The following is a 24,449-nucleotide window of genomic DNA, read 5'->3' on the forward strand; positions in this document are numbered from 1 at the left end:
CACAATAAAACAATGTAATAATGCTAAATCCACTTAACATAAAACCGCATCAGGGTCATAGAATCAGCAATTACAAAAAATATCCATAAATGATCATGTTATCACTGCCCCAGACAGGCAATTTATTTTCAGTCTCTTTTCTCCTTGAAGTTGTGAAGAAACTAGTAGTCACATGCTATTTGTCACTGGCCACTCAAAAGCATGATGTGGTAGTCAAACACCAAAATAAACTTAAAAACAGGAAAATAATACCACATAATTGCATTGTAAATAAGTGACCTTTGACATATTCACTCATGAGTACCATTTGAACAGTTTACTTGTACTAATGGTCCATCTTGCAGAGTTTGAGGTTTTACAGTACAGTAGTAACTGGTATTTTAGAACGTACTTTCCCAATTACCCTCCCTAGTAGAGCAGAGGTTTGGACTGACTTTATAATGTAAATAATTTACTAAGAGATACATACATTGATCTATGCTGTTCCAAACAGCAACAAACAATGCAGAACATGCTAATTTAAAATTCAAATTAACATCTGGTAATAAGCAATTCAGCTCTCGATTAAAATATCAATTTAAACAGTGACACACAAAAACGCCCAAAGTTTTACATTACAATACATCAATAGCATAGACTTCATCATTTGGTAAGATAATGTTGTAAATATATCAAGATTTGTATAATAGGCTGCGGTTTTGCTTCATGGTCTGATGTAGAGGTATAAGATGATATAACTGATTTTCTACGTGGTGCTTGAACTTCTTAAAAACTTGATCTCTGCTCAATTACTGCTGTGACTCCAAACTTCAGGAATGCAAAGATGCCAACACTACGGACAAAACCTTAAGCGGTTACACAAAGAAGTCACCGAGGCCTGCCTTAGTCTCTACCCCATACCGGGCAATGGCAGAAGACATTTTTTTTTCTCTCACGTGGCAGGGACAGTGTCTGGCTGGTACTTGGGCAGTGTTACATGGGCCATGTATCTGTGCGTTTCTGTTTACTTTTATGTACGTGTGTTGTCACAGCTCATAGTCGAACTTATAGTCATTAGCCAGATAGATCCTGCGGAAGATGAGTGCAGTGAGAGCCAGTGTGAGCAGCACGATTAGCACAGCAGATCCAGCCTGGCTGCCATCCGCTGGTGGCTGGGCCGCTGCTGGGAATGCTGGAAATGGAGCCCGGCGGGGCTGCTGGCCCTGCTGCTGGCCCTGCTGCTGAGCACGCCGCTGGCGGGGACTCAAGGAGCGGGAGCTGTTGTTGCTTGGGGCCGCAGGGGGAACAGATGTGGAGAGAGGTGCCTCCTCACTGATGGCTGGACCAGACGCCTCTGTCTGTGGAGGGGGTGGAGGGGGCAATTAGTATTATACTGTACATGCATGCACACATTTGCACAATCATAATTATGTCACATACATGTATGTTCAATATGTTCAGTAAAAGCCCAAAAGACTCTTTGGGTCTCCAATAGCAGCCAGTCTCATATTCAGCAGGTAGTTTGTTTTATTCAACCAAACTAATTATATACCGAGACAGAAAAAAGTCTATGGATGGAGGACGAGTGAAATGAAAAAGTGCCTTGGATACGCATACTTTGATTATTTTTACAATTTGACATATTCTACATGTAATATCTTTTTAAAGCTATTTAACAAGAGTTTCTACTATTTAGTACTTGGGCATACAGTATGCTGTATTTTAATCAACAAAAACATCATACCTATAGGATGAGGCCCAATCAAACTGAGGGGGCCCATGTAAAATGTATTTTGAACTTGGATTTTACGAACGGAGGCATACTCCTCCTGTAAACATCACTACAATTTTTGCAATGAGTGCCACTGCTGCCCCTTTGTCAGTTCAGGGCAAACAGGATAAGATACCCTTCATTACCATCGCTGCATTGATGAGCCTTGAGTGCCCAGCACTCTACTGCCAGAACATGCCAGATTTTACCCAACAAGCGTCACCATTTTGGTTACACTAACCCAGTCCTCTGGCCATAACAATTTTGCCCAATTCATATAACGTTACTTGCAATGTAAAATAGAAAATGTGGGTGGAATCAGGACAGGTCAATAAAATAATCTAAAAAGTGGGATGACAATAACATTGTTCATACTTATGTTGATAACAAATGATAAGCTTTGAAAATGTTTACTCAATATGGATAGCCTATACTAGTACAGAGCAGAAAGACATGAACTTAGGCCAGAGTTATACTTTGCATGTCCGTGCCGTCTTATGGGTCCCAATGACGTTGATTTCATCATCAGAGGGAGTATGCGTGTCTCTGTGGATGTTGGTGTACCCCTGAACTTGTTGTGACTCATCAAGTCCTGTCACTGGACACATTAATACACGATAATCTGTTTCCTTATAATGGGCATCAATGGAGAGGAAAATGCCTTATGCAAGATAATGTCGATATTAATACGATTCTAGTTCTGAATTTCACACATGCAAGTGTTTATGACCAGATATATGAGAGAAATCTCAGAAATCTCTTGATCGCTGTTTTGTAACATTATGGATATTAATCCATTTCACGTTAGAGGCTTTGTCAAAAAAAGCGACCCTTCAGCTTGAACGTAATCTTTGGGAAGAGGAAGAAGTTGCAGGGAGCCAAATTTGGCAAACAAGAGGAGTGGAGAGTGACAATTGTGTTGCTGCATGTGAAATCTCACGCATTCTCAACACGCTGTGAGCATGCACGGGCACGGGCCATGATGCAGCACCCAACTGCCATGCTTCAGGTTGAGTGTTCTTCTCAGTAGCAGCAGGTGCATAATCCAGCAACATTATGTGGCCGTCAAAGGCTGTCAACTGACTATTTGAATGACCAGATTATCCCATCAATGGTTTTTTCTTCCCTGATGGCACAGGCATATCACAGGATGACAATTCCAGGATTCACTGGGCTACTTTGGTAACACAGTGGCTCAGGGAGCATGAGGAATCATTTTTATACACGAGTTGGCCAACACGGAGTCTAGACCATAATGCCATTGAAAGTCTTTGGAAATGTGCTTGGTTCAACTCTCCGGTTCTCAATAATGCAGCTCTGGACAGAAATGTGATATTGCATATGGCTGTCCAAACAAATGTGCAAACATGGCAAATGCATATTGTAATTCAAGCTAAAGGCAGTCAAACAAAATATTAGTGTGCAACTTTTTTTTGGCCAGGCAGTGCACAGTATAATCCATTTGTATGGATCAGGAATTGCTTTTATGATTGCTGTGTTTTTATCATAATCATTTTCACTAGGAGTTCTGAGAGAGCATCTAAGAACTTTCAGGAAACCCTCTGGGCAGGGGATGGCAGATACAGCACACTGCATCAACAGTAGTATTCAACTTTGAGCGATTGACTTTGAAACTCGTACGCCCTGGAAACTGGCGACAGTGAGAGATGGTTTCTTCAAGCAGATACAAACATGATGACTAAACATAGCAAGTTAAAGGAAACCCCAGGGTCTACGGGGAGCTGGCTTACTAATTGCAGAAAGGCTAGAGGCAGCAGCGTCATAGAGGCATGGCAGAGAGGATGGGAGGTAGCAAATAACAACACAGTAAAGAACTAGAGAAAGCCATGAGCCTGCTGGGGGACTGTCAGCTGGGGACAGATTGGAGACCTTTCTTCAACCCTTCACTATACAGTCAGCATCTAGAAGATGATCCCACCCTGTTCACACTCTTTGTCCTTATCTTAGGTTTTTTAGAGAGAATGCTGTGGGAATGGTGCCACATGGCTCTAGCCAAGAGGGAGCAAACTTTCTACTCGCCTCTGCAGTCCGCACTAATCTGATTGTTTTGTCTGTTATTCGTTTTATCCCTCACTGTGGCCAAAAGGAACACAAGTTAACTCAGCCTAATTAACATATTGGCTGGCTGAATTTATTACACCGTTAAGCCTGCAGTTCAGAATCTTAATGCAGAACCCACTTTGTACAATTTGGAGAAATTTTGAGCACTGTAAAACTACCAACAATTACAATAAGGGTACAGTATTACAAATGAAAGACTGACTCATTAGACAAGTGATGGAAAAAATCATCAGCTGAAGTTCCTTAAAAGGTCAGAAGTTGTGACATGGTAAGGCTTCATGCTGCCCTTTTCGGTTCTGTCTGTGTTTGAATCATCCAATATGTTCTGAGTAAAGACCCGAGGTGGTGGTGAATCAGGGGGCTGTTTATTACATAAAGCACTATGAGAGATGAGACAAATTATGGAGATAAGCACAGTGCCATATTTCCCCCCATAATACCACCCCCTCAGGAACAAAGACCCCTACAGCGCCACTAAACTCCTATAACAATTAACTTGTAATTTAATGGCACCTTTAAAAACAGCAGAGACAGAGCGGCTTCATCACGCTTGACTGTGCCAGCCACCTTCAAAATACTGTAGAAGTGTAAGCTCATGTAATACTCAAAATAGCCCCAAACTGATATGCATCTGCACTTTCTTGCACTTGCTCCTCCCTATGGCATGTGCCGTGTGTGTGTGTGTGTGTGTGTGTGTGTCTTCTGTTCTGCTCACCTCAGGGGTTTGTGCTGGCTCCACACTGGCTGGGCTCTCTGTGGAAGACTCCCCCTCTTGGCTGTTGGAGGCGGCTTGGCTCTCGGCTCCACTGCTCAGCCCGGCTTTACTGGACAAGCTGGCTTCAGCCTGCAGGAACACACAGCCCACCGCTGTCATCCACAATGTACTATGGCTCTTGTCAAGAGACATGCTGCAGATTACCCAGATACACTGTTCAGTTTTTATCTCTTTCTGTAGTGAGTGCATGCAAGGGGAAAAATCAGAAAAACATGCAGACATATTTAATCTGATTATGATTAATCGCAGAAGTAGGATGGGTTGCACGTGAGGGTAGGAAGGGTCAGGGTGTGCTGACTCAGCAACTGCACTCATCTTACAGCAGCATGAGCAGGACCGAGCCTCGGGGATTGGCCGTTTTGGGCATTGCTCCAGAGCGCAACCATTTTGATCGCGCATGCGACCTAAAATCTGTCAAATAAGACTGAAAATTTTCATTGGTTGTTCCAATGTGCCTGGCATTTAGCAGGTCAGTCTCTGTGAGTATGACAGTGTGTGGCATCATTTTTTTCCCTCTCCTGCATCCTGCAAAGACCTGCCTTTACTGGACCTCCGATTGGCTCGGATCCTGATATTCTTCTTAGCTGAATAGGGGTGGGGGGAAAAATAAAGCCCGCTGTGCCCGCTATACCCGTCCCCACCCCACCATCTCTCTCCTCTGTCCCCAGTAGGGATGTGCCATATCGCATCAATATCAATATGCTGGTAGATATCCCTCCAGATGATGAGAATTTGTCATACTGCTAAATCAATGACATTGTTGATGACATGTTTACATACAGCGTGGGGAGTAAGTATTGAACGCGTCAACATTTTTTTCATTAAATATACTTCCAGTGAGGCTAGACGCATGACATTTTCATCAGACATTAGTATAAACTCAGGCAATCCACACAAAAATCCAAACATTAAAGTCCATAAGTAGAGTTATGTGTAATAACGTGGAAAAAAGTATTGAACACACTAAGAAAAGGCAGTACACCAAGGCAAGGAAAGGCTGGAATATGTAAGTAATTAGAGAGCTATTATCCCTCCTATCTGTGCAAATGAATATGAGCTGGGTTAGTATATTGATGGGCTATAGAAAGGTTTTTCGTTACCAAGGGGTCACACAAGAAACATTTCATGATGGGTAAAATCAAAGGGCTCTCCCAAGACGTTCGCAACCTTATTGTAGCAAAACATATCAATGGAACTGGTAGCAGATGCATTTAAAAACTTCAGAATCTTCCAGTAAGCAGCATTGGGGGCCATTATTTGCAAGTGGAAGGAACATCACTGCATCATCAACCGGACATGCACAGGACCTCCTCGCAAGATTTCTGACCAGGGAGTCAGAAGGATAGTCCGAAGAGTAGCACAAGAGCCAAGGACCACTCAGAGAAAGCTCTAGAAAGACTTGGAGGCAGCGTTCTTACAGTAAGAGAGAATCACCTCCATGGCGCCTACTGTATGCACACTGACCCAGCACGACTCCAATGCTGAAGAAAAACTGAAGAAGTTTGCTACACAACATTTAGACAAGCCTATGAAATACTGAGACAATGTAGTGTGGTCAGATGAGAGCAAAATTGAACTTTTTGGATGTCATACTACACACCATGTTTGGAGGAGAAATGGCACTGCACATCACCCTAAAAATGGCATACCAACAGTGAGGTTTGGAGGTGGAGGCATCATGGTGTTTTCATCTCATTGTACTGGCAGACTTCATAGAGTTAAAGGAATGATAAATGGAGTATTTTTCAGGGAGAATCCTGCCATCCACTAGGATGATGAGGATGAGAGGTGGGTAGACCTTCCAGCAGGACAACGATTCAAAGCATACAGCTTTGGAGGAAACTCTCAATTGGTTTCAGAGAAAGGAAATCAAGGCCCTGACCTATACCCAATTTAACAGTTCTGGAGGGGACTAAAGATCAGGATTCACAAGAGGGACCCCTGGAATCTTTAAGATTTAAAGACTATCTGTTTGGAAGAATGGGCCAAAATCACACCTGAATATTGCAACTTATTAGTTTCATCATAAAATAAATGTCTTGAAGCTGTCACAAGGGGCTTTTCCACAAAGTATTTAAGAAATATCAGTAGGCACATTCAAAATGTTTTTTCATTCCACTTTTCATTTTTTTTTTTTTCATTTCATTCCACTTTATAACTCTACTAATGGACTTTAATGTTTGGATTTTTCAGTTAATATCAATGTTAATGCAAATAGCTTCACTGGAAGTATACTTACTGAGAAAATGTTGACGCGTTCAATACTTATTTCCCCCTCTGTATGTACTGTAAGGTGGGAAGCTTGCATATATAGTGAGAACAAACATGACAGAATGTGGAGTTCATTGCGATGGTCAGGATTAAGTTTGACTTTTTTTGTGTTTGTACAACTTTCAAAATTTTAATCTGACATGACTTGTTTGACATGGCTTAGAAAACAGTGGTGAATTATTTACATATTGTAATGTTAGTGCCTAAAATACCATGAAATATTGTTATTTAGTTTAAAGTCCTAGTCTCCAGTAAAATGCCTAATCCTGAAGGAACATCTTCGGTGGCGATAGCTGCGTTTGATCTGACTGCATCTGTTCGAGAGCCCTATCACATACAAAAAGGCCAAAATATATGCCTTCAGTAATGACTAGGGATGTAACGGTATGAAAATTTAACCTCACGCTTATAGTGACCAAAATTATCACGGTTTTCGGTATTATCACGGTATAATAAGATGCAGAGTACATGAGACAGTACATGTTTTGCGGTGAAAATGTTCTGCCTTTTAAAATCAATTGTAACCTAATCCGTATCGCAGTTAAATCCATCAATTAGACAACAGAATCAGTAGGGTACCAGTTTTTTTTCATTGTACCAGGCCTACTGTATGTCAAAAGCAGGCTTGGATGAAGCTGGGAAGGATTAAACACATGGTTTCCACACTGTGGTAATCAACTGCGATAATTATGATATTTGAAATGAAAACGGTCAAGATTTTTATCGCGGTTTACCATTATACCAGTAATCGTTACATCCCTAGTAATGACTTATCCAGTTTCGGTGGCTCAGATATAATAAATTGCCAAACATAATGTATTGCATTTATTGCAAAGAGCAGAGCCAGTATTTTATTACTGAAGCAACAATGTTCCCAAATGTAAACCAGAAAAACAAGAGTATTCCACTGAAGTATCCCACTGCCCCTAAATGACGTGCTGGTTTACCTAAATTAAAAAGTAAGTGCACCAGTGCAGCCAATGTCAGCAGTTAGTAGTCTAGAGCTGTGGTTTAGGGAGTACCTTAAAGTTGATCTGCTGTGCAAGTTCTTTGGCTTCATGGTCCTCTAGGCGGGGGGTGCTGTTGGGGGACAGAGCCAGGAGAGCAGACTGCATGGAGCAACCGCACACCTCACAGCAGAAGTCCTGAGACCTGCCAGGGGCAAGACACAGACAACAAAAATGGCATCAGAAACACCTCATTCTAATACAGAAACACCTGATAGTAACACAAAAGACCTGTCCAGACCATCCTGATAAATCCTCCAGATGACAGTCTGAAGTTTACTTCTTTATTTATTTGGCTGATGTATAAGTAAGTAGTATAAGTATAAGTATATTTACTCTTTTGATCCCGTGAGGGAAATTTGGTCTCTGCATTTATCCCAATCCTCGAATTAGTGAAACACACACAGCACACAGTGTACACACAGTGAGGTGAAGCACACACTAATCCCGGCGCAGTGAGCTGCCTGCATCAACAGCGGCGCTCGGGGAGCAGTGAGGGGTTAGGTGCCTTGCTCAAGGGCACTTCAGCCATGCCTACTGGTCGGGGTTCGAACCAGCAACCCTCCAGTTACAGGTCCGAAGTGCTAACCAGTAGGCCACGGCTGCCCCACATGTTGCACCACAAGTGTTCAGCTGTCTACAAAACTGACCGTTTGAACCCCGAAATTCAACCTGTCTCTATTTCTCCAGGTCCATTTTCAGTGGCTTTTCCATATAGACTCCCTCACCAGAAATAAGCCAGATTTATAAAACGACCATGCAAAATCTGTGGCATGGCAATTTTGGCTCATTCATCTCCATAGCAGTGATTAGTGACAGTCGATTACAATAGTATTATGTGCTGTGTTTCAGATGACAGCAAAAGGAAATGAAGCAATATTAATTTACCCACAGCCTTATGGTACCTGTTGGCCTGTTTGGTCAATGCTACAGAAAGCAAAATGAACATTGTCAACTAAATATATTATTGCTTATACTCAATTAAATATTAAAAATATCATATAATCTTTCCTCAAAAGAATGACTAAACATAATTGGAAGGAAAGAAAATCTTCTATAAATCTACCCACAGTACATGTAAAACTACCATGATGGTATCTGCCTTTAATCAAATCTGGCTATGAATATGGGTGACATCTGTATTGATCTGTATCAGACTGGCTCTGTGTGCATTACAGTGCTTTTGGTGGAACACTGTGCTGCTGAGCTCTGTTGGCACGGCGCTTGTTGTGATGCAAGGTACACTGATGCATTCATAAGCTCACAGATGTTTGGCCAAGAGCTCATATTACGCAAACCCTAAAACCCTCCTCCGCTGTGTGCTGGAGTAAAAACGTGGTCGTGTATGACCATGAAAGAGTTGATCTGATTTGGTTGGACCTGTGGTGTAGTCTATCTTTAAAGTTTGGAGTCACAGCAGTAATTGAGCAGAGACACAGACTTTGAGCACCATGGAATTGAAAATGTCAGTTATACAAATCAGCAACCTGTTACAAATCTTATTCTAGATAGATAGATAGATAGATAGATAGATAGATAGATAGATAGATACTTTATTGATGCCCAGGGGAAATTCAAGTTCTATATGCAACAAAAGTATCTTACCAAATACTGGTGTCTAAGCTATTTATTTTGCTATTTATTTTGAGGCTTTGTTTTTCTCTGCATCCCACTGTTGGCCCTGTTCCATAAAGTAAAAACATAAATAAATCATAAATCAATGTGTTGTGAGTTCGGTAAGAATAACAAATACGGGAATCCATTGTAGCAAACATTAAAGACAATGTTTACAGTGCAGTGTTTTTATGTCTTTCACACCAACTGTCCACTTTTTCAGATTATATCTTCTCTTTTCAGAGATGACATTCCTGTGGATTTAACACTCGTGCACCCTTGAGCATTTCAAAAGGCTTGTAGTGTGTGGCCGCCCACCCCACATTTCAGCCCGAGTTTGTTTCTGAAGTGACAGAGACGAACGGCAGAGTGAAAACATGGATCGGGTGTCGTGCTGCGCTCTGGCTGAAAGGCGCACAGTGAGTGACAGCGCTCACAATTACCAGGAGCACAAAGGCAAGGAGATGAGACTAGAAGTGAAGTGCTGTCTCAAGCACAGCCATTGTGCTGGAGAGAAGGCCCTTTTATAAGGCAGATAAGTGTGCCTTTATTTATAGATGGGACTGCGTTCCTTCTGTCACTTCCAATCTTCAAGTGTTAATGAGAGTGGCAGTTGTTAAAGAGCCCACATCCGTATGTGTTAATGGGCAAGTCATCATGCCTCTGTACAGGCTTCCATCTAATTAAGGCTTCCATCTCATCTCAAATACAAAGAAAACATGTGGTGACATGCAGTGGTCAGGGACTTCAATTTTCAGTTAGTAATGAAAGTTCACAGAGGATCTGCAGGAGGGTGTGGGCTGTGAAATGATTCAGGTGTGAAGAATATCTGAGGATCCCTTAGTCTTACCCACAGCTTAAGAATTGTGAGATATTTCACCAACCTTTGTTAAACCTCAATATGCAAACAAGCGGAAGACTCACCTTGTTTGAATATAACTACTACAAGCACTAGGCCCATACAGTAATTTAACTTAAGAGCAACTTTTCGAATTGTAGAAAACATTTTATTAACTGGCTAGTTTAAAACAATATCTACACTGACGGCTAGTCTTGTTTGTCTGATATTTTTCCTACAGACATGAGAATAGAACTAAAAACCCTTGGAAATTATACACACATGACATGGCGTAAAATAAATAACTACTGGGAGGACATAACAAGTAGTGAATTCATCTGTATATAAGAGCTCAGCTTAGTCTTTCTGCACCTCAGATAGGCTGACCTAAACTCATGTGGATGTGCAAGCCGCTTTGGGTGTATATGTGTGTGTGTGTAGGGGAGGGGGATCAGTGTGAGAACATTAAAGCCAGAAAATCATACTTTTTGGCGAGGGCTCTCCTCTCCTCTGGGGTATAATCAAGAGATCCTATTGCTCCCTCTCCTTTGGTGGGCATAAATCCGATTATAGCTATTAACGCAGTCCGTACTGAAAGGGAGAGAAAAAAGACCAACACAATTATGACACAAGATGGATGAATACATAAACAACAGCAGAGGTTCATCTCCTGCAGCTGCAGGGGAGAATGGTGGTTAAATAACATGCAAGATGATGACTGTGCCATTTCTGTTTTCCCTCCACTGTAATCCTGTCTTTACACCACCAGCCAGTGATGTAGTACTCGAGTCCGGTCTCGGACTCGAGACCGGTCTCGAGACCGATTTCTGCTTTCTCGGACTCGACTTGGACTTGTTCCTTCAAAGACTCGGTCTTGACTCGGTCTCGGACCACAGTGGGAGGAGAAGGACTCGTAATTTCAGACCGAGTCCTCGAGACCAGCGCATTTTTTTAGGTTCATATAAAAAAAATGAAAATGAAATTTCACGGCGGCCACGTCTTTGCCCCTTGTTGGCCTTGGTGCCCCCTTCTTTCAATATTCTGCTTTGCGTCCGTTTAATAGCCTATAGCCTGTCAAAATAATCTTAGCATCACAGCGCAAACTAATTCAGTCTTACACATGTAATGCATGGCAAGACAGAAAGTGCGTCCAAATTCACCCATTCTTCTCAGTTGAAATACTCGCAATCGTTAAGCCTACTCATCACACAGACACATGTATCACATCACATGAAAGAGCTTTTTCTCAGCTTTAGATGTTCTCGATGTTAGCCACTAATTGCTGTGGTGAACGCTTCGCGAGAAAAGTAAATAATATAATTAAATTTAATCATAACGTCTACATAAGGTGCTATACCCATCTCAGAATAAAGAATCTTAGAATCAGAATAAACAGCAGACCTTACCAGAAATAAAGCAGTCCCCTGTACAGTAAGCCGTTCTAGAGTATTCCGGTGAAATTAAAAATGTAATCTGCAGCAAGGTCTACATTCATGTCTCCAACTTTGGTCTTTAGGTTTCAAAATGTGTTTAAATCGTTCTTCATGATTTCATAACAGGCCAAATACAAAATAAATGTTACAAATATTGCCTAGATATAGGTAAATATTAAAATCAGAGGATATACAGCTGAGTAAGAGTTTGTGAAAGGAGTCTTAATGATCAAAAAATGCTAAGCATGCATCTAGGCTATTTGAGTTTCTTAAAGCTGAGCTGTGCTTAAATTGTTCAATACATGATTCCATAACAGGCCAAATATAAAATAAATATTAAATATAGCCTAGACATTTAAATATTAGATGATCAGATGATTTACAGTTCTATGTAATATGTCATGTTTCATGTTTTTGTAATGTTTCATACAGTGATGCAGGTCTACTGCTGTGAATAGGCTAAACTTTGATTATTTTTATAGCCTACTACTGTATAGTTAACTTTGGCCTTGTGCCCTGACATGTGGCCTTTGTGCCCCCCACCAAATATGCCCAATTGAAGGCCAAGTGGCCTTGCCCCTAAAATGGTGAAATTCCAAGCCTGGGCCTAACTGTTGATTATTAATTGGGGTGATATTAAATCATGAATATGAAAACTGACATGTTTTCATGGTCTTGGTCTCGACTTGGTCTCGACTCCTAAAGGACTCGGTCTCGACTCGGACTTGCTTCCTTAAAGACTCGGTCTTGACTCGGACTCGACTGTATTAGAAAACCAACGGACTCGGTCTCGACTCGGTCTCGACCCTTCAAAGACTCGGTCTTGTCTCGGACTCGGCAAAGGCGGTCTCGTCCCCATCACTACCACCAGCAGCCCTGACATCCCCGTCACTACGTCACTCCTCAGTCACTCCTCCGTCACAAACACTCACACCTGACCCACAACACTACGTCACTCCTCCGTCACTCCTCAGTCACTCCTCCGTCACAAACACTCACACTTGACCCACAACACTACGTCACTCCTCCGTCACAAACACTCACACCTGGCCCACAACACTTCAATAGGTGGCAGCCAACAGACTGCGCAAACCTGGCTAATAAAAACAGCACTTGCTTTTTACAGGTGGTGTCACATATTTCGCCACATATCATCCTGGAATGAAATATAATGTGAAACCTCATTTTTTTTCTTCAATAAATACCACTGTATACTGTAGTCTGTCAATGTAATGCAACAACGGCCCACAGCTATAATGACTACAAATTCAGTATGTAGAACGTTTGATAGATACTCTTTATGTTTTACTGGTACCAACAGTGGAGGATTCTCTGTCAAAAAAGGAGTCATAAAGCCAGTCACAGCTGACTAAAAGCAGTGAGTGAATGTGTCAAATATGGCTCTCAGGCAGCCGCGGCCGAGAGCTTTGGGGAGTGAATTAGACAGGCGTGGCCAAGCTGGATTTGGAGTGACACTTCACTTATTGAGTTAGTTCTGCTGTGCAGTCCGGCTTTCATTCCCTTCCAGCTTTAAGCCTTTAAATTGGGGGAAAACACTGATAGAACAATCGGGCAAATATAAATGCTGGGGCAAATAACATTTGCATACTCTCTTCATTTAAATTCAAATGGGGGCTCTAATCCTTCCAGTGCATTTCCATCCCCCCAGGCTAGGAGTCAAGATACTAAGTATAGCATGAAAGCTGAAGTAGGGGAAGAAAAGAGGTGGTGTGTGTTTGTGTGCATGCAGCTGAAAGAATGAAAGCACATGGAAGATATGAAGTGTTTGATAAATGTGGATGACTATGCATGTACAGTACACGCTGGGACTATAAATGTCTTCAAGGCTGTGGATGGGAGCTGTGGGATGAACGCTGACTGTGTGAGGCTGCTGGTGACAGGTCTTCACTGGGAAGACAAATGGGACCTACTGCTCCAGGAGGGCTGCCAGGTCTCTGGGTGGTGGCCGGAGATGCTGAGACAGATCTTCTTCCCCACCTCAAACCTGCCGTTCGGCTGGAAAAAGAACAGAGTTTCAATGTTTCTTCCAAAAAGTTCCAACACAGCAGACAGAGATGGAGACGGAGTGTGCCACCACAGAATATCTGTTCTCATGACAGCACCACCTCCAAAGATCAAACTGAGCAGAACAAAGGAGGAGGAAGCCATAATGACAAGCCATGTCTTCAAAGACAGGACCGTAAAAAAAGCTGGGGTTGATGGGAAAGGGGTGACACTCACTTTAATCACTACACCCTTGTGACATCAAAACAGTAAACCTTACATATCCTTGAAGAACACTTACATTTTAAAATGATTGGATTCACAAAGGAATGTGTATAATTCAGAAACATTGATTGATGAACCATTAAAAGTTGTATATATGCTTTTGTCATCCTGTACTTTAAAATCTATGTAGCACCAAGAAGACATATGAGAAAGACTGATGTCAAAGTATCCTGCTGTTACCCTTTGATCAATGTCTTTCGTGTCATATTAACTCATGTCTTTGTGTCGCATACTGTTCCTTGTCAGTAGGGTTGGGTATCGTTTGGGTTTTATCCGATACCGGTGCTAAATCGATACTTTTAAAACGGTGCCGGTGCCGAAACGGTGCCTGAACCGGTACTTTGTTTTTAAAATGTTTTAAATTAAAATAGTCTAAAGCATGAATTGCTTTTTTTATTGATAAGACAAATTTGAACATGAAATTGAACTGTTATATTTACTATCAATATCTCATTGCTCCTACGAATAATACATTTAAATGTTAAAACAGCTTGCCACGCATGCACACACAATGGTAAGCTCTGCTTTGAAGTTTACCCAGTGTAGGCGGTTTGCCATAAGGTATGTTAAAACCGCTTGCCATAGAACTGCCAGGTCATGGACAACGGCATTTGCAAGCAAGATAATCTAACAGGGACTCTACTTTCCAGTTAATTCAGTGTGTTCCCAAATGCTTCAAGAAATTTCATGTCTTAACCCATAACACGCAATAGTTTTTAACATGTTGATGTTGAAGTGTTTAGATTCCCAGCGCTAGCAGGCATTTTAACAGCAACTATGCGCTAAAACCAGTCAGCTGAGTTTAATTAGCGATAACGTAGGCTACTGGAGATGGTTTCGTAGCCTCTTTGACAGCTCAATGACATCAGGTATGTAACCTTCATATTTATGTTTTTGCCAGCTAACTTTTAACATGATCTTCATATTCATTGTGATGCTATATGGGCCTCATGCACATGAAAGATTAATATCATGCCATCATGTTGTTTATAACACACCGTGAAATAAAGTTTTCACCTTACAACTTTGCTGATAACATTTCAAATAAATGCCAGTTAGCACATTAGCAAGGATATTGTGTAACATATAGGCTACTGTTGATGTTGTTTCATAGCCTTTTGCTTGTAGTTAGGCCCACTGCTAGATTTTGACAGGAGCTCGCAATATCGCTTTAAAGTAAGCTACCTGGGCTCACGCAAGCTGTCAAACACTGTCTACTTGTGTGTGGTGCACCCCTCTGGTTTATACATCCAGTGTTTATGTTAGCTAACTGTATCTGAATGTGTTGCTATCAGAGCAAGACGTTAGAGATGGCGCATGACATGCAGTGATGCCTCGTAAAAAAAAAAAAAAAAAAAAAAACGCTATTTAAGCACCGAAATGAGGCACCGAAATCCACGTTGTTATTCGATGCATTTACTACCGTTTGCGTCGGCACCGGTGCCATATTAGAACCGTGTTTCGGTGCCCAACCCTACTTGTCAGTGATGGGAAGATTAGCTGGAGCTAAGGGAATGGCATCTTAATGGCAAAGTTCCTTCTCAGGATCTTACCGTTAGCAGTATGATGCTTGGGGGTTTCATAGGGTACTCCGGGGGAAGAACAATCCTGCCGTGGTAGACCCCACCATCAAAGTCTGAGTCTGGTGGGCCTCGCACAGAGAAGTGCCACTCAAAAAGGTTATCCTAGAAATACAGCAGTCAAGATCAGACATATCCGTGCATACCTGGGCTCAAGCGTTCCTACATGCTACAGTAGATTTCCGTTTTTGTGGAGAGGTGATGGGAGACCTGGCGTTTGTTTATGTTGATGCTTATGTTTGTTTATGTTGGCTTGATGCGCTGCCTCACCTCTAGTGGTTGAGCGTGATAATGCTCTGTTGGGTCTCGGAGCTCTGCTGCTTCCTTCATCAATCGCTTCACAGCTGTTTGACACAGAAGGGAAGACTGTTAGAGGCTGATCAAGAGGAGCGGTGCCTCAAAGTGCTCCAAAGTCACAGGACAGTCACACCGGTCAGTCACACTGGCATCCCTGCCTCCTCCTTATCCCACCCCTGCATGACCCACACTGAGTTATCAGCCTGACCACTGATGCGAGACTTATAAGCCTGAAAGAGCACAGCAGCTGGTGAGTCAATATTAATGCAGACAGACAAAGCATGAAGCAGAGAGCAAAACACCATGTGCCACAGTCAACACATACACCCTTACTCCTTTGCCTTAACATCTACATGGTCGTCATATCTATTTACAATGCAAGAGTTCTGAATCACTGATTCTGTAATGACCCAACTTTAACATTATGACTACTACTACCATCATCATAGCATAGTAATTTAGACAGAAGCAAAGCAATCATGTCATCCTCGTGACAAACAGCTCGTAGCAGTGGCTTAGGTGCTCCACTTCCCATCCCCCCTCACCACAACCCCCACCTCAGCTTTCACTTGGACCATGCTAAGGTCAATTACTTCCTCTGGCAGTCTTAAGAATGGCACGTGACAGGCGTCAGCAGAGAACATCTGTTTATCTTAACCCTTGTACACTAACACAAACATCTTTAATCTGAGCAGATGCAGAATCTCTTCACCCGGCCCGGGGGGGGGGGGGGTCCATACCCACCCACTCCCTCACCATACTTATCCCACATTCTGTTCACCCCCGCGGGTATGATGCAAGCTTGGTGACACGCCTGCTGCCAACACCCACCCAGTCTCAACCTTGGCCGCCTCTGTGGTGTTAAAAGGGAGCAGCGAAAACACAAAATCTAGTCTAAATGTCAGACGACTGCCAAGGGTTTCAGACAGCAGAGAGGAGAGCTGCTGTGTAGAGGGAACAAAATCCACACAGCGCTCTTCTGGGAAACGCAGGAGCCACTGAGCTGAAAGTTTGTCGTCGAGCTGTCCCACTCGGTTGAAATTGGAAAATAATTGGGGAAAGTGTGAGCATGACAAACCCATTTCTGTAAAGAAAATTGCTTTGGAATCCAATTGTACAAATTGATACAGTGCAAAAGAGAGGGAGTCTACTTACTCCTGTTATAGTAAGATTGAGAGAAGAAGAGTGAAGAAAAGAAAACCCTCAAACGATACACACACACACACACACACACACACTTCTCAGGGCACGTGTTCCATCAGCCTGTGCCTGCCGCCGGACTTTGTACTGAAGATCAGGATTGTAGAGCGCAAGAGAGAGGGAGATGTCAACAGCGTAAAATCACAAACTGGAGAGCAAAGACAAGCCCTGTGATGAACTGAACTTAATGATGTGGGAGAGCAGGATCAGTTGGAGGGCAAGCATCTGCATCCCAAACTCTCTCCACACCCATCATGCGCTGAAAGAAAGCCAGCTGAAATCACGGTTTTGCCTGCTAGCTCAGCATGGGGCTGGATGTGGAGCAGATAAATGTGATTAACTGTTAATTAGTCTGGGGTAGCTCCTCATACCAAGGCCCAGCCCAACTCATTTGATAGCTGGAGGGGGAGATGACAGTGAGAGGACTAGAGTCTAATGTAGCGGTGTTCATTTTGTAGCACGGAGTAACCTAATCACAATCTGACTACAGAATATAGAGTCTGGTGCTTGTAGGTGATACATGTTAAGTCACTTCCCAAATACAATGGTAGATCATTTTTCAATAAGACAACCACCACTAAGTGATGACCGTTACTGCCATGCTCTCATGCCAGTCTGTGCTATGCCACTGTAATGTCACCATGGCTACAAGTTTCATACAGCTATTCCATAAACGAATGGAGAAGCAACAGAAAGCAAACTGCATGAATTTCCCTTTACTAGCTTTTCTCTTCTGAAAATGGGAGAGCTCAAAGGAGCTGATGTTGTGTCACCAAAGCCTCAGAACAGCCTTACAACCTATCTGTATTATGGGATGGAGGAAATTAAATGGTAGGGTATCCTTTTCTGAGCCTTTTTCGTGAAACAAACTTCATAATTATCTCTCATCTTTTGAATATGTTAAACTCATTAAAAGGAAACAGATTAACAGGAAACTGTGCCAGATTAACATCAAACTGCTTTATACTTTTAGTTGAGTAAAACCCCTTTCCATGGCTGGTGCTTACTAAAAGGTAAACCGTATGTTTGTTTATGTAATCATCATAGTAAAATTACATATTTCAAAAAGTTGCGAGATCAGCTAAATGTGAGATTATTTAGCAGCAGTGTTGGCAGAGAGCGCTAGTCTGCAACGCAGCTGTCAGACTATGCATGCAATCCTTTCCTGAAATAAAACCCAGACTTTGCATTCCATTTGCATAACTGCTCAGGCTCATTATCATACAGTTTCTCACTACTGACTTTGGAGAATATTACAGTGCAGTCTACTTCAACAGTTACTAAGTCTACGTGGCAGTATCTCCTCCTACACAACACTCCAAACTACACCCATCGGAAGCTGTTAATACTTCAGCAGCTGTGTTTGTTTCAGATTATATAACAGGTTTCAGGAGATGAGAAACTGAGTAACAGGTGTGTGTGTGTGTAGGGATGGCTCAGCAAAAGTAAAAAAAAAGAAGCAAAACAAAAACAAAACCGATTAGACAGATAGATTAATGTTGACGAATGCAGCTAATACAACATGTCAGATTTTCTTGCTATATTGTAGGCTATTTAAGGTAGGTCAGATTTGTCAATACCTTTCATCTTAAGTGTGCAATGATTTTGTAAGTGGAAACCAAATCATGAGTCAATCAATAATCGTTTCTTATGGCAATTTCTTTTACGATTCACCATGAACTGTATGCTACCTTTAGGCTAACATTTATGACAGGGGGTTTAGTGGTACAGCTCTAGGCACACACCAGTCTGAGAGTGAGCATATTCTACGCTGTTCTACTTGAGCAGAGTGAGAATGGCAGGAGAGACATGTGCAAAGACACTAATGCCCAACAGAGAAAGCCTGAGTCTTCAGGAAGTCAGACAGGCTCCCCTTCCATAGGCATCCAGTGGCGGAAAGCGCTCAGAGCAATAGGAAGACACCCAGTGGTGGGTGGGTGTGACAGACAGAGCCAGACAGAGAGGGCTGTGGAAGATGGCGATGGGAGACAGAGAAAGCCCTGTGGTTTGCTATGTCCAGAATGTAACGTTACAGTCTAGCACCTAAGAGGGACAAGTGAAGTATGGAATAACTGGCCCTGGAGCTCTGCAGGGGGCAAGCACTGTCCAAACTGGGCCATCGCTTCCCAGCAGGCGAGCAAACACTGTCTGTGTGTCTGTCTCTCTCTCTCTCTCTCTCTCTCACACACTAGAGGTAGGGTGGAAAACAAACATTAAAGGCCCTGGAGTGTGATTACAGGAGTGCAATGTTTGCGTTTCCCTGGCTAAAAATAAAAGATAAAAGTGGGACACACCAGAAAATTGATAAAATGCTTTCAGCCTTGCAGTCTCACCACAGAGTATGTCAACCATGTCTGTTCTGATCCTGTAACAGGGATTCCTCCATGAGGACCTGTGTTGCGCTCTGTGTTGAAAACACCAATTTCATATGCAAGACATTGGGGATGAATTTGAAAGACACAGATACGGAACATTCGTCACAAGCTACTTGGACTGTCAGTCACCCACTGTGTGAAGTTTAATGAGCAGAAGGTGTCAGGTTGACGCTTTGATCTCTGGGTCTTTGTGAGAATGACAGCCTGCCACAAAGCTCCAGATTCTGTGAATAGAGATCTAAAAACCACCTGCATAAACCCAGATCCTGACAACAGGGGGTTTCTACACGAATAGGAATGTTAAATAAATAGAGAGAATACCTTACATTTGTGAGCTCTTCACTGGGGTTTACAAACACATTGCCCAGGTTCTCTGTACTCGATTGTTTTACTTTTGTGTCAAAATCAGTTCAAAATCAGTAGGGAAATACAACATATAAGAAATCTACAGCAAGCCATTGCTTGTTCTGGGATGCCATGGGTCAAGATGCCTGGTCTGTGTTGCCATGATGAAGCCTCTGTGGTTTAACAGTGATGCTCAGGGACGTGCAGCAATGCCAGAGCACTCCATGAACATAATGCAGTGTGACCTTCCCTGCATGGAACCCCTCGAAGCTTATGCTCCATAATCACTGATTTGGTCCTTACGTAATATTAAATAGCAACAGGTGTTTTCACCATCGCACTTGATTAAGAAAGGTTTCCGTGGTCAGTGTGCAAATAGAAGATAAGACTACTTTAAATATTTTTTCAAAAAAGTATACCTTTTTGCACACAATGTTAATTTTATGAAAATAAGATACTATAAACTTGGTGGCATAACTACTATTTTTAACTGGCTTGTTCCATAAACAATAGAGGTGGACCGAAGCAAACATTTGTCTTCAAACAACTCACTCACTTCAAGCCACTAGTTCTAGCCTTTGTAAAAATAAGCACTACTCCAGATCCCTCATGTCTGGTTTGGGGATTAAACGCTAGCTCCTCCTGAAAGAAAAGCAAGCCTCTGAAATCGCTGGCTATGACATAGGGGCAAGAGGAAAAAAAAGAAAGAGAGACACAAACAAGTTTCTTTCACATTCAAGCATGTGGTTGGTAAATTCGCTTGGTTCTAGGGGATAGATAGATACATAGAAAAACACACCAAAATAAAGATATATTAAAAGAAATATATAGAACAGAATAAACAGAATATATAAAAACATATAGGCTAGTTATTGAATAAATATTAAGTGTAGGATAGTGTTGTTTATGTATAAATATAACTGCTAGGGCCACCACAAGGTCAATCAATAAATACTACTGTGCTACTTAGTCAATCAGACCAGTCTTTGCAGTGTTAGCATGTTCAGGCCTTTGCTCCTCAGTCCTCCCCCCACCTTTCCCTCGCCCCCCACAAGTGGAGTTGGACAGACTGATGGCATGAGGGATAAAGGACTTGTTGTGTCTCTCTGTGCTGCACCCTTTATTCCTTACTGATCCAGTATAACCATCCAACATCAACCGCTCACAATCAGCCTAGTACATAAGTATAATAAATACATTTAAAAAGGTGGTTCTATATTCTACTCCAGGAACAATTCAGTGATGTCTAGCGAAGTCTGTTATGGATGACAGTGAAAACACCTAGGCCTTCATCAGTCAGTGTGTTGTTGTTGCTGTTGCTGTTATGGATGACAGCCAGGGAGGAAATTTGACAAAGGTTATGTTTATTCAACACAAAATAATGTCAAGTACCAGGCCACAGTTTTCTTGCAACTCAAAAGTTTGAGCTTTTCTTGAGAAGCAATAGAGATGATGTAAAAAGGCAGGCCCTCTAGAGGAAGATCAAGGAGACATGCGAGACTTGACTACAGCATCGAAATGTTCCACAACATATGAGAAATGAGGAAGAGTGACAGGAAAAGCCTTGGCTCCCTGATGGGTGCCCACTCTGGGTGAGTGAGGCCTCGGTCAGTGGCCTTGGGGGAAAGGATTACAATCAAGCAAACAAAATCATCTTATGCAATGCACTTCATCGTATGCCGGAGACGGCAGAGAGTTCATCCTCTGAGTTGTGAGACGAGATTATGTAACAATCACAGACAGCCCTAGACGACATGAGCCACAGTATTCACAAACTCAGAGCTGGTGCTGTTCTCCCCTCTTGGGTACGATCTCTTTGTCTGGATCAACAGTTATACAAAATATGATCTCCCTAAGGGCAGGAATTGTGACTAAAAGTGACACTTTTCATCTGACAACCAACAATATCTGTTTTTGGCTTGACTGACATGTTTAAAAATAACATGCAAATGCAATCCATTTCATTGACTCTGAGATATGGTATACATTACTGTGCAAATGTTTTAGGCACAGCCTAGTTGCTTAGCCTGACTACAACTCTCACGTCATATAGTTCATCGTGCCCAAAGTCAACCGTAATAAGTTTCTGCTGGTTACAAACATGCCATTACTCAGCTTATAATTGGTCAGCTGTCAAAAGTTAGGTAGACTTTGTTAATTGTGTTCTTAGAACTGTTTAGTCCGAAACGCAGGAATATTATTCCGAACTAAATGTCCAAAGGTAATGAGGTAGGACACACCCAAGTGAAACTGGATTCATGAATCTGGATTCATTCACCAGATTATTTTTAGGCAAGTCAAAAACAAACATGCCAACTTCTTGGCCGCATGGCCTTCATCACAGCAAGAAACATTTAAGTCTAGCACCACAAAAAAACAAATGTTGTTATGTAATGTGGGCGGTCAGTCAGTAAGATCAGATTTTTATAGGATTTGGGGGAAAATCAGATTTGGGCTGCAGTCTGAATAAGGGCTTTGACCCATATGGCAAGCAACCGACAGTTGACAGTTGCACATAATCATGTTCATGGACATGCCAAAGCATAGATTTGTTATTTGTTAAGAAAAAAAAGTAAATTACTTTCATGAGCTGCACAAGTCTAGTGACTATGTGGAGGTGGAATAAATGAGAATTTCAGCTCTGATCTGAGCAATGCACTAAAACAAAGGAGGAAAACCTGTAAGTTAGTGGAACAATAAATTATATTTGTTTGTCTACCAAACATCCAAAATCAAATGTGTCACCTATGGCCTGCCCTGAGGTTTGGAACAAAACCAGTTTCCTCTTTACAGGCTTCCCAAACAAAAACAACAACTTAGCATCATGCAGACACATTAGATAAAGGCTACTGATGCTACTGATAACGCTAGTTGAGGCACAAAGTGTTACAGTTGATAACATGTAATTCTTTTCATTCAGAAAGTAACATTAAGAGTCATACGACTTACAATTCTAACCTTCTGAGGCAATTAAAACTTTACCAGCTAGCCAACCAACTAGCTAACAACCAAGCTAATCCGCCCTACATGAGTTTAATTGAGAATGTACAGCCGAACACACAGCAATACAAGACTGACATTTTTTCTACCACAGTCTTATCCAGTCAGGTCGTAGACAGTAGTGTCTGGACAAGCAAACGGTACAATGACCATCAAAGACTCGGACATTTCGCTACACATTAGCTAGCATCAACAACTAAGACTAGCTAGCTAGCGAGCGAGCTACGTTAGAAATAACAGCCCCTTATAAAGCCAGTTACGAGTTAACGTTAGATGCTCTAGCCACGAGCAAACACACACTTTAAATTGTAGGATGTTACAACGTACCTGGACTCTTCAGATTATATTTACTTTCCATCCTGTTGATCCCAACTACTGTCTAGCTAACGTTAGACCAAACGAAGCTATACAACAGCTGCTACTGAGGTGGTGTGCTGATGATCCTCCGGTGTTTGTCTTTGTATCACTTTTTTATTTTTCTGTCCGAAGAGGCTGCAGCTTTAAAAACACCCAGAACAATGTGGTAGTAGATCAAGCAAAATACTTATACAGTAATGAGAAACGCTAAATTTTGGAATAGGGTTTCTGTCCTACCACTTTCTGACGTGGCAGAAGTTTCCCCTAGTTTCGTTTCGTTAGCCAGCTAGAAAGAAGTCACATGAAAAACGAAAACAGGAAGTAGAACATACGTCAGCAATGACAAAACAGTTTGGTCTTATTTTATTTCAAACATATTTTTAATTAATTGTTAAATAAAGGTTTTTATGAATATACATATAATGTGTTGCCTTTTCTTCACATAGGAACCTGATGTGCATGGTAGGATGGTAGGCTAATATGGATATGGAAACATTAAGTAGCAGACAGACATGAAACACCTAAAGTTAAATCATAACCAATAACTCCACTGACCATGAACAGAGAATTACACTCACATCAGTTTGCAAAAACACAGTAACTCTCACACTCACCCTGCCCTTGGTAACACACGTCACTCATACACACGCAGAGCACATTGCTTGATGATGATACACAGCCCACAGCAAGACAAATGCATGTTTGCAAAACAAAGTAGGCAGTATTGGCAACTTAGCTGTCTCTGTGAGAGCTCCTGTGGTGTTTAGAATACTAAGTCCACAGGAGTGTGCAGCTTCCTTCCGAATATCAGGGCTGTGGCCTACTTGTGGACTACACGGCCAGCCAGCACGCCTATAGGACCATGGGCAGAGTGGCAAAGTCTTGGCTAAAGCATCTGTAGTACAACACTAGCTGCAGGAAGCCCTATAGCCCTATCATGGGGAAAAGACCTCACTTTGGTTCTGCTGGGTCAGTGAACATGCCTTCTGTACCAAAGATATGGTCCAGGGAACATGATCTCTTTGCAAAAACAGGTGCCACTTCTTTGGATGCTATAGGCAGGCTCGGTGGATAGCTTGGTGAATGACCACCAGATGTACATGGAGTTCTGAAAAAGCAGATTTTGCGTATGGAAATGACTGACTACTATCAAAATACTTTGCTTTTTCCAAAGAAGTGTGTGTGTGTGTGTGTGTGTGTGTGTGTGTGTGTGTGTGTGTGTGTGTGTGTGTGTTA

The 24,449-nt window shown here is 42.1% G+C and overlaps 1 protein-coding gene across 1 annotated transcript; it reads right to left on the reverse strand.

Annotated features, from left to right (window-relative positions):
* Window positions 1-93: 93 nt before the first annotated feature.
* On the reverse strand, window positions 94-23,535 carry ube2j1 (ubiquitin-conjugating enzyme E2, J1). Its single transcript, XM_042095423.1, has 9 exons — window positions 23,451-23,535; window positions 23,184-23,354; window positions 15,910-15,983; window positions 15,613-15,744; window positions 13,702-13,786; window positions 10,823-10,928; window positions 7,901-8,030; window positions 4,548-4,676; window positions 94-1,337 (listed from the first exon to the last, which is right to left on the reverse strand). Exons 2-9 carry the CDS (start codon window positions 23,212-23,214, stop codon window positions 1,026-1,028), a joined length of 999 nt encoding a protein of 332 aa, XP_041951357.1. The 5' UTR covers window positions 23,215-23,354; window positions 23,451-23,535; the 3' UTR covers window positions 94-1,025.
* Between the last annotated feature and the right edge of the window lie 914 nt (window positions 23,536-24,449).

Source organism: Alosa sapidissima, chromosome 6 (assembly GCF_018492685.1).
Source record: "Alosa sapidissima isolate fAloSap1 chromosome 6, fAloSap1.pri, whole genome shotgun sequence".
NCBI classification, from domain to species: Eukaryota; Metazoa; Chordata; class Actinopteri; order Clupeiformes; family Clupeidae; genus Alosa; species Alosa sapidissima.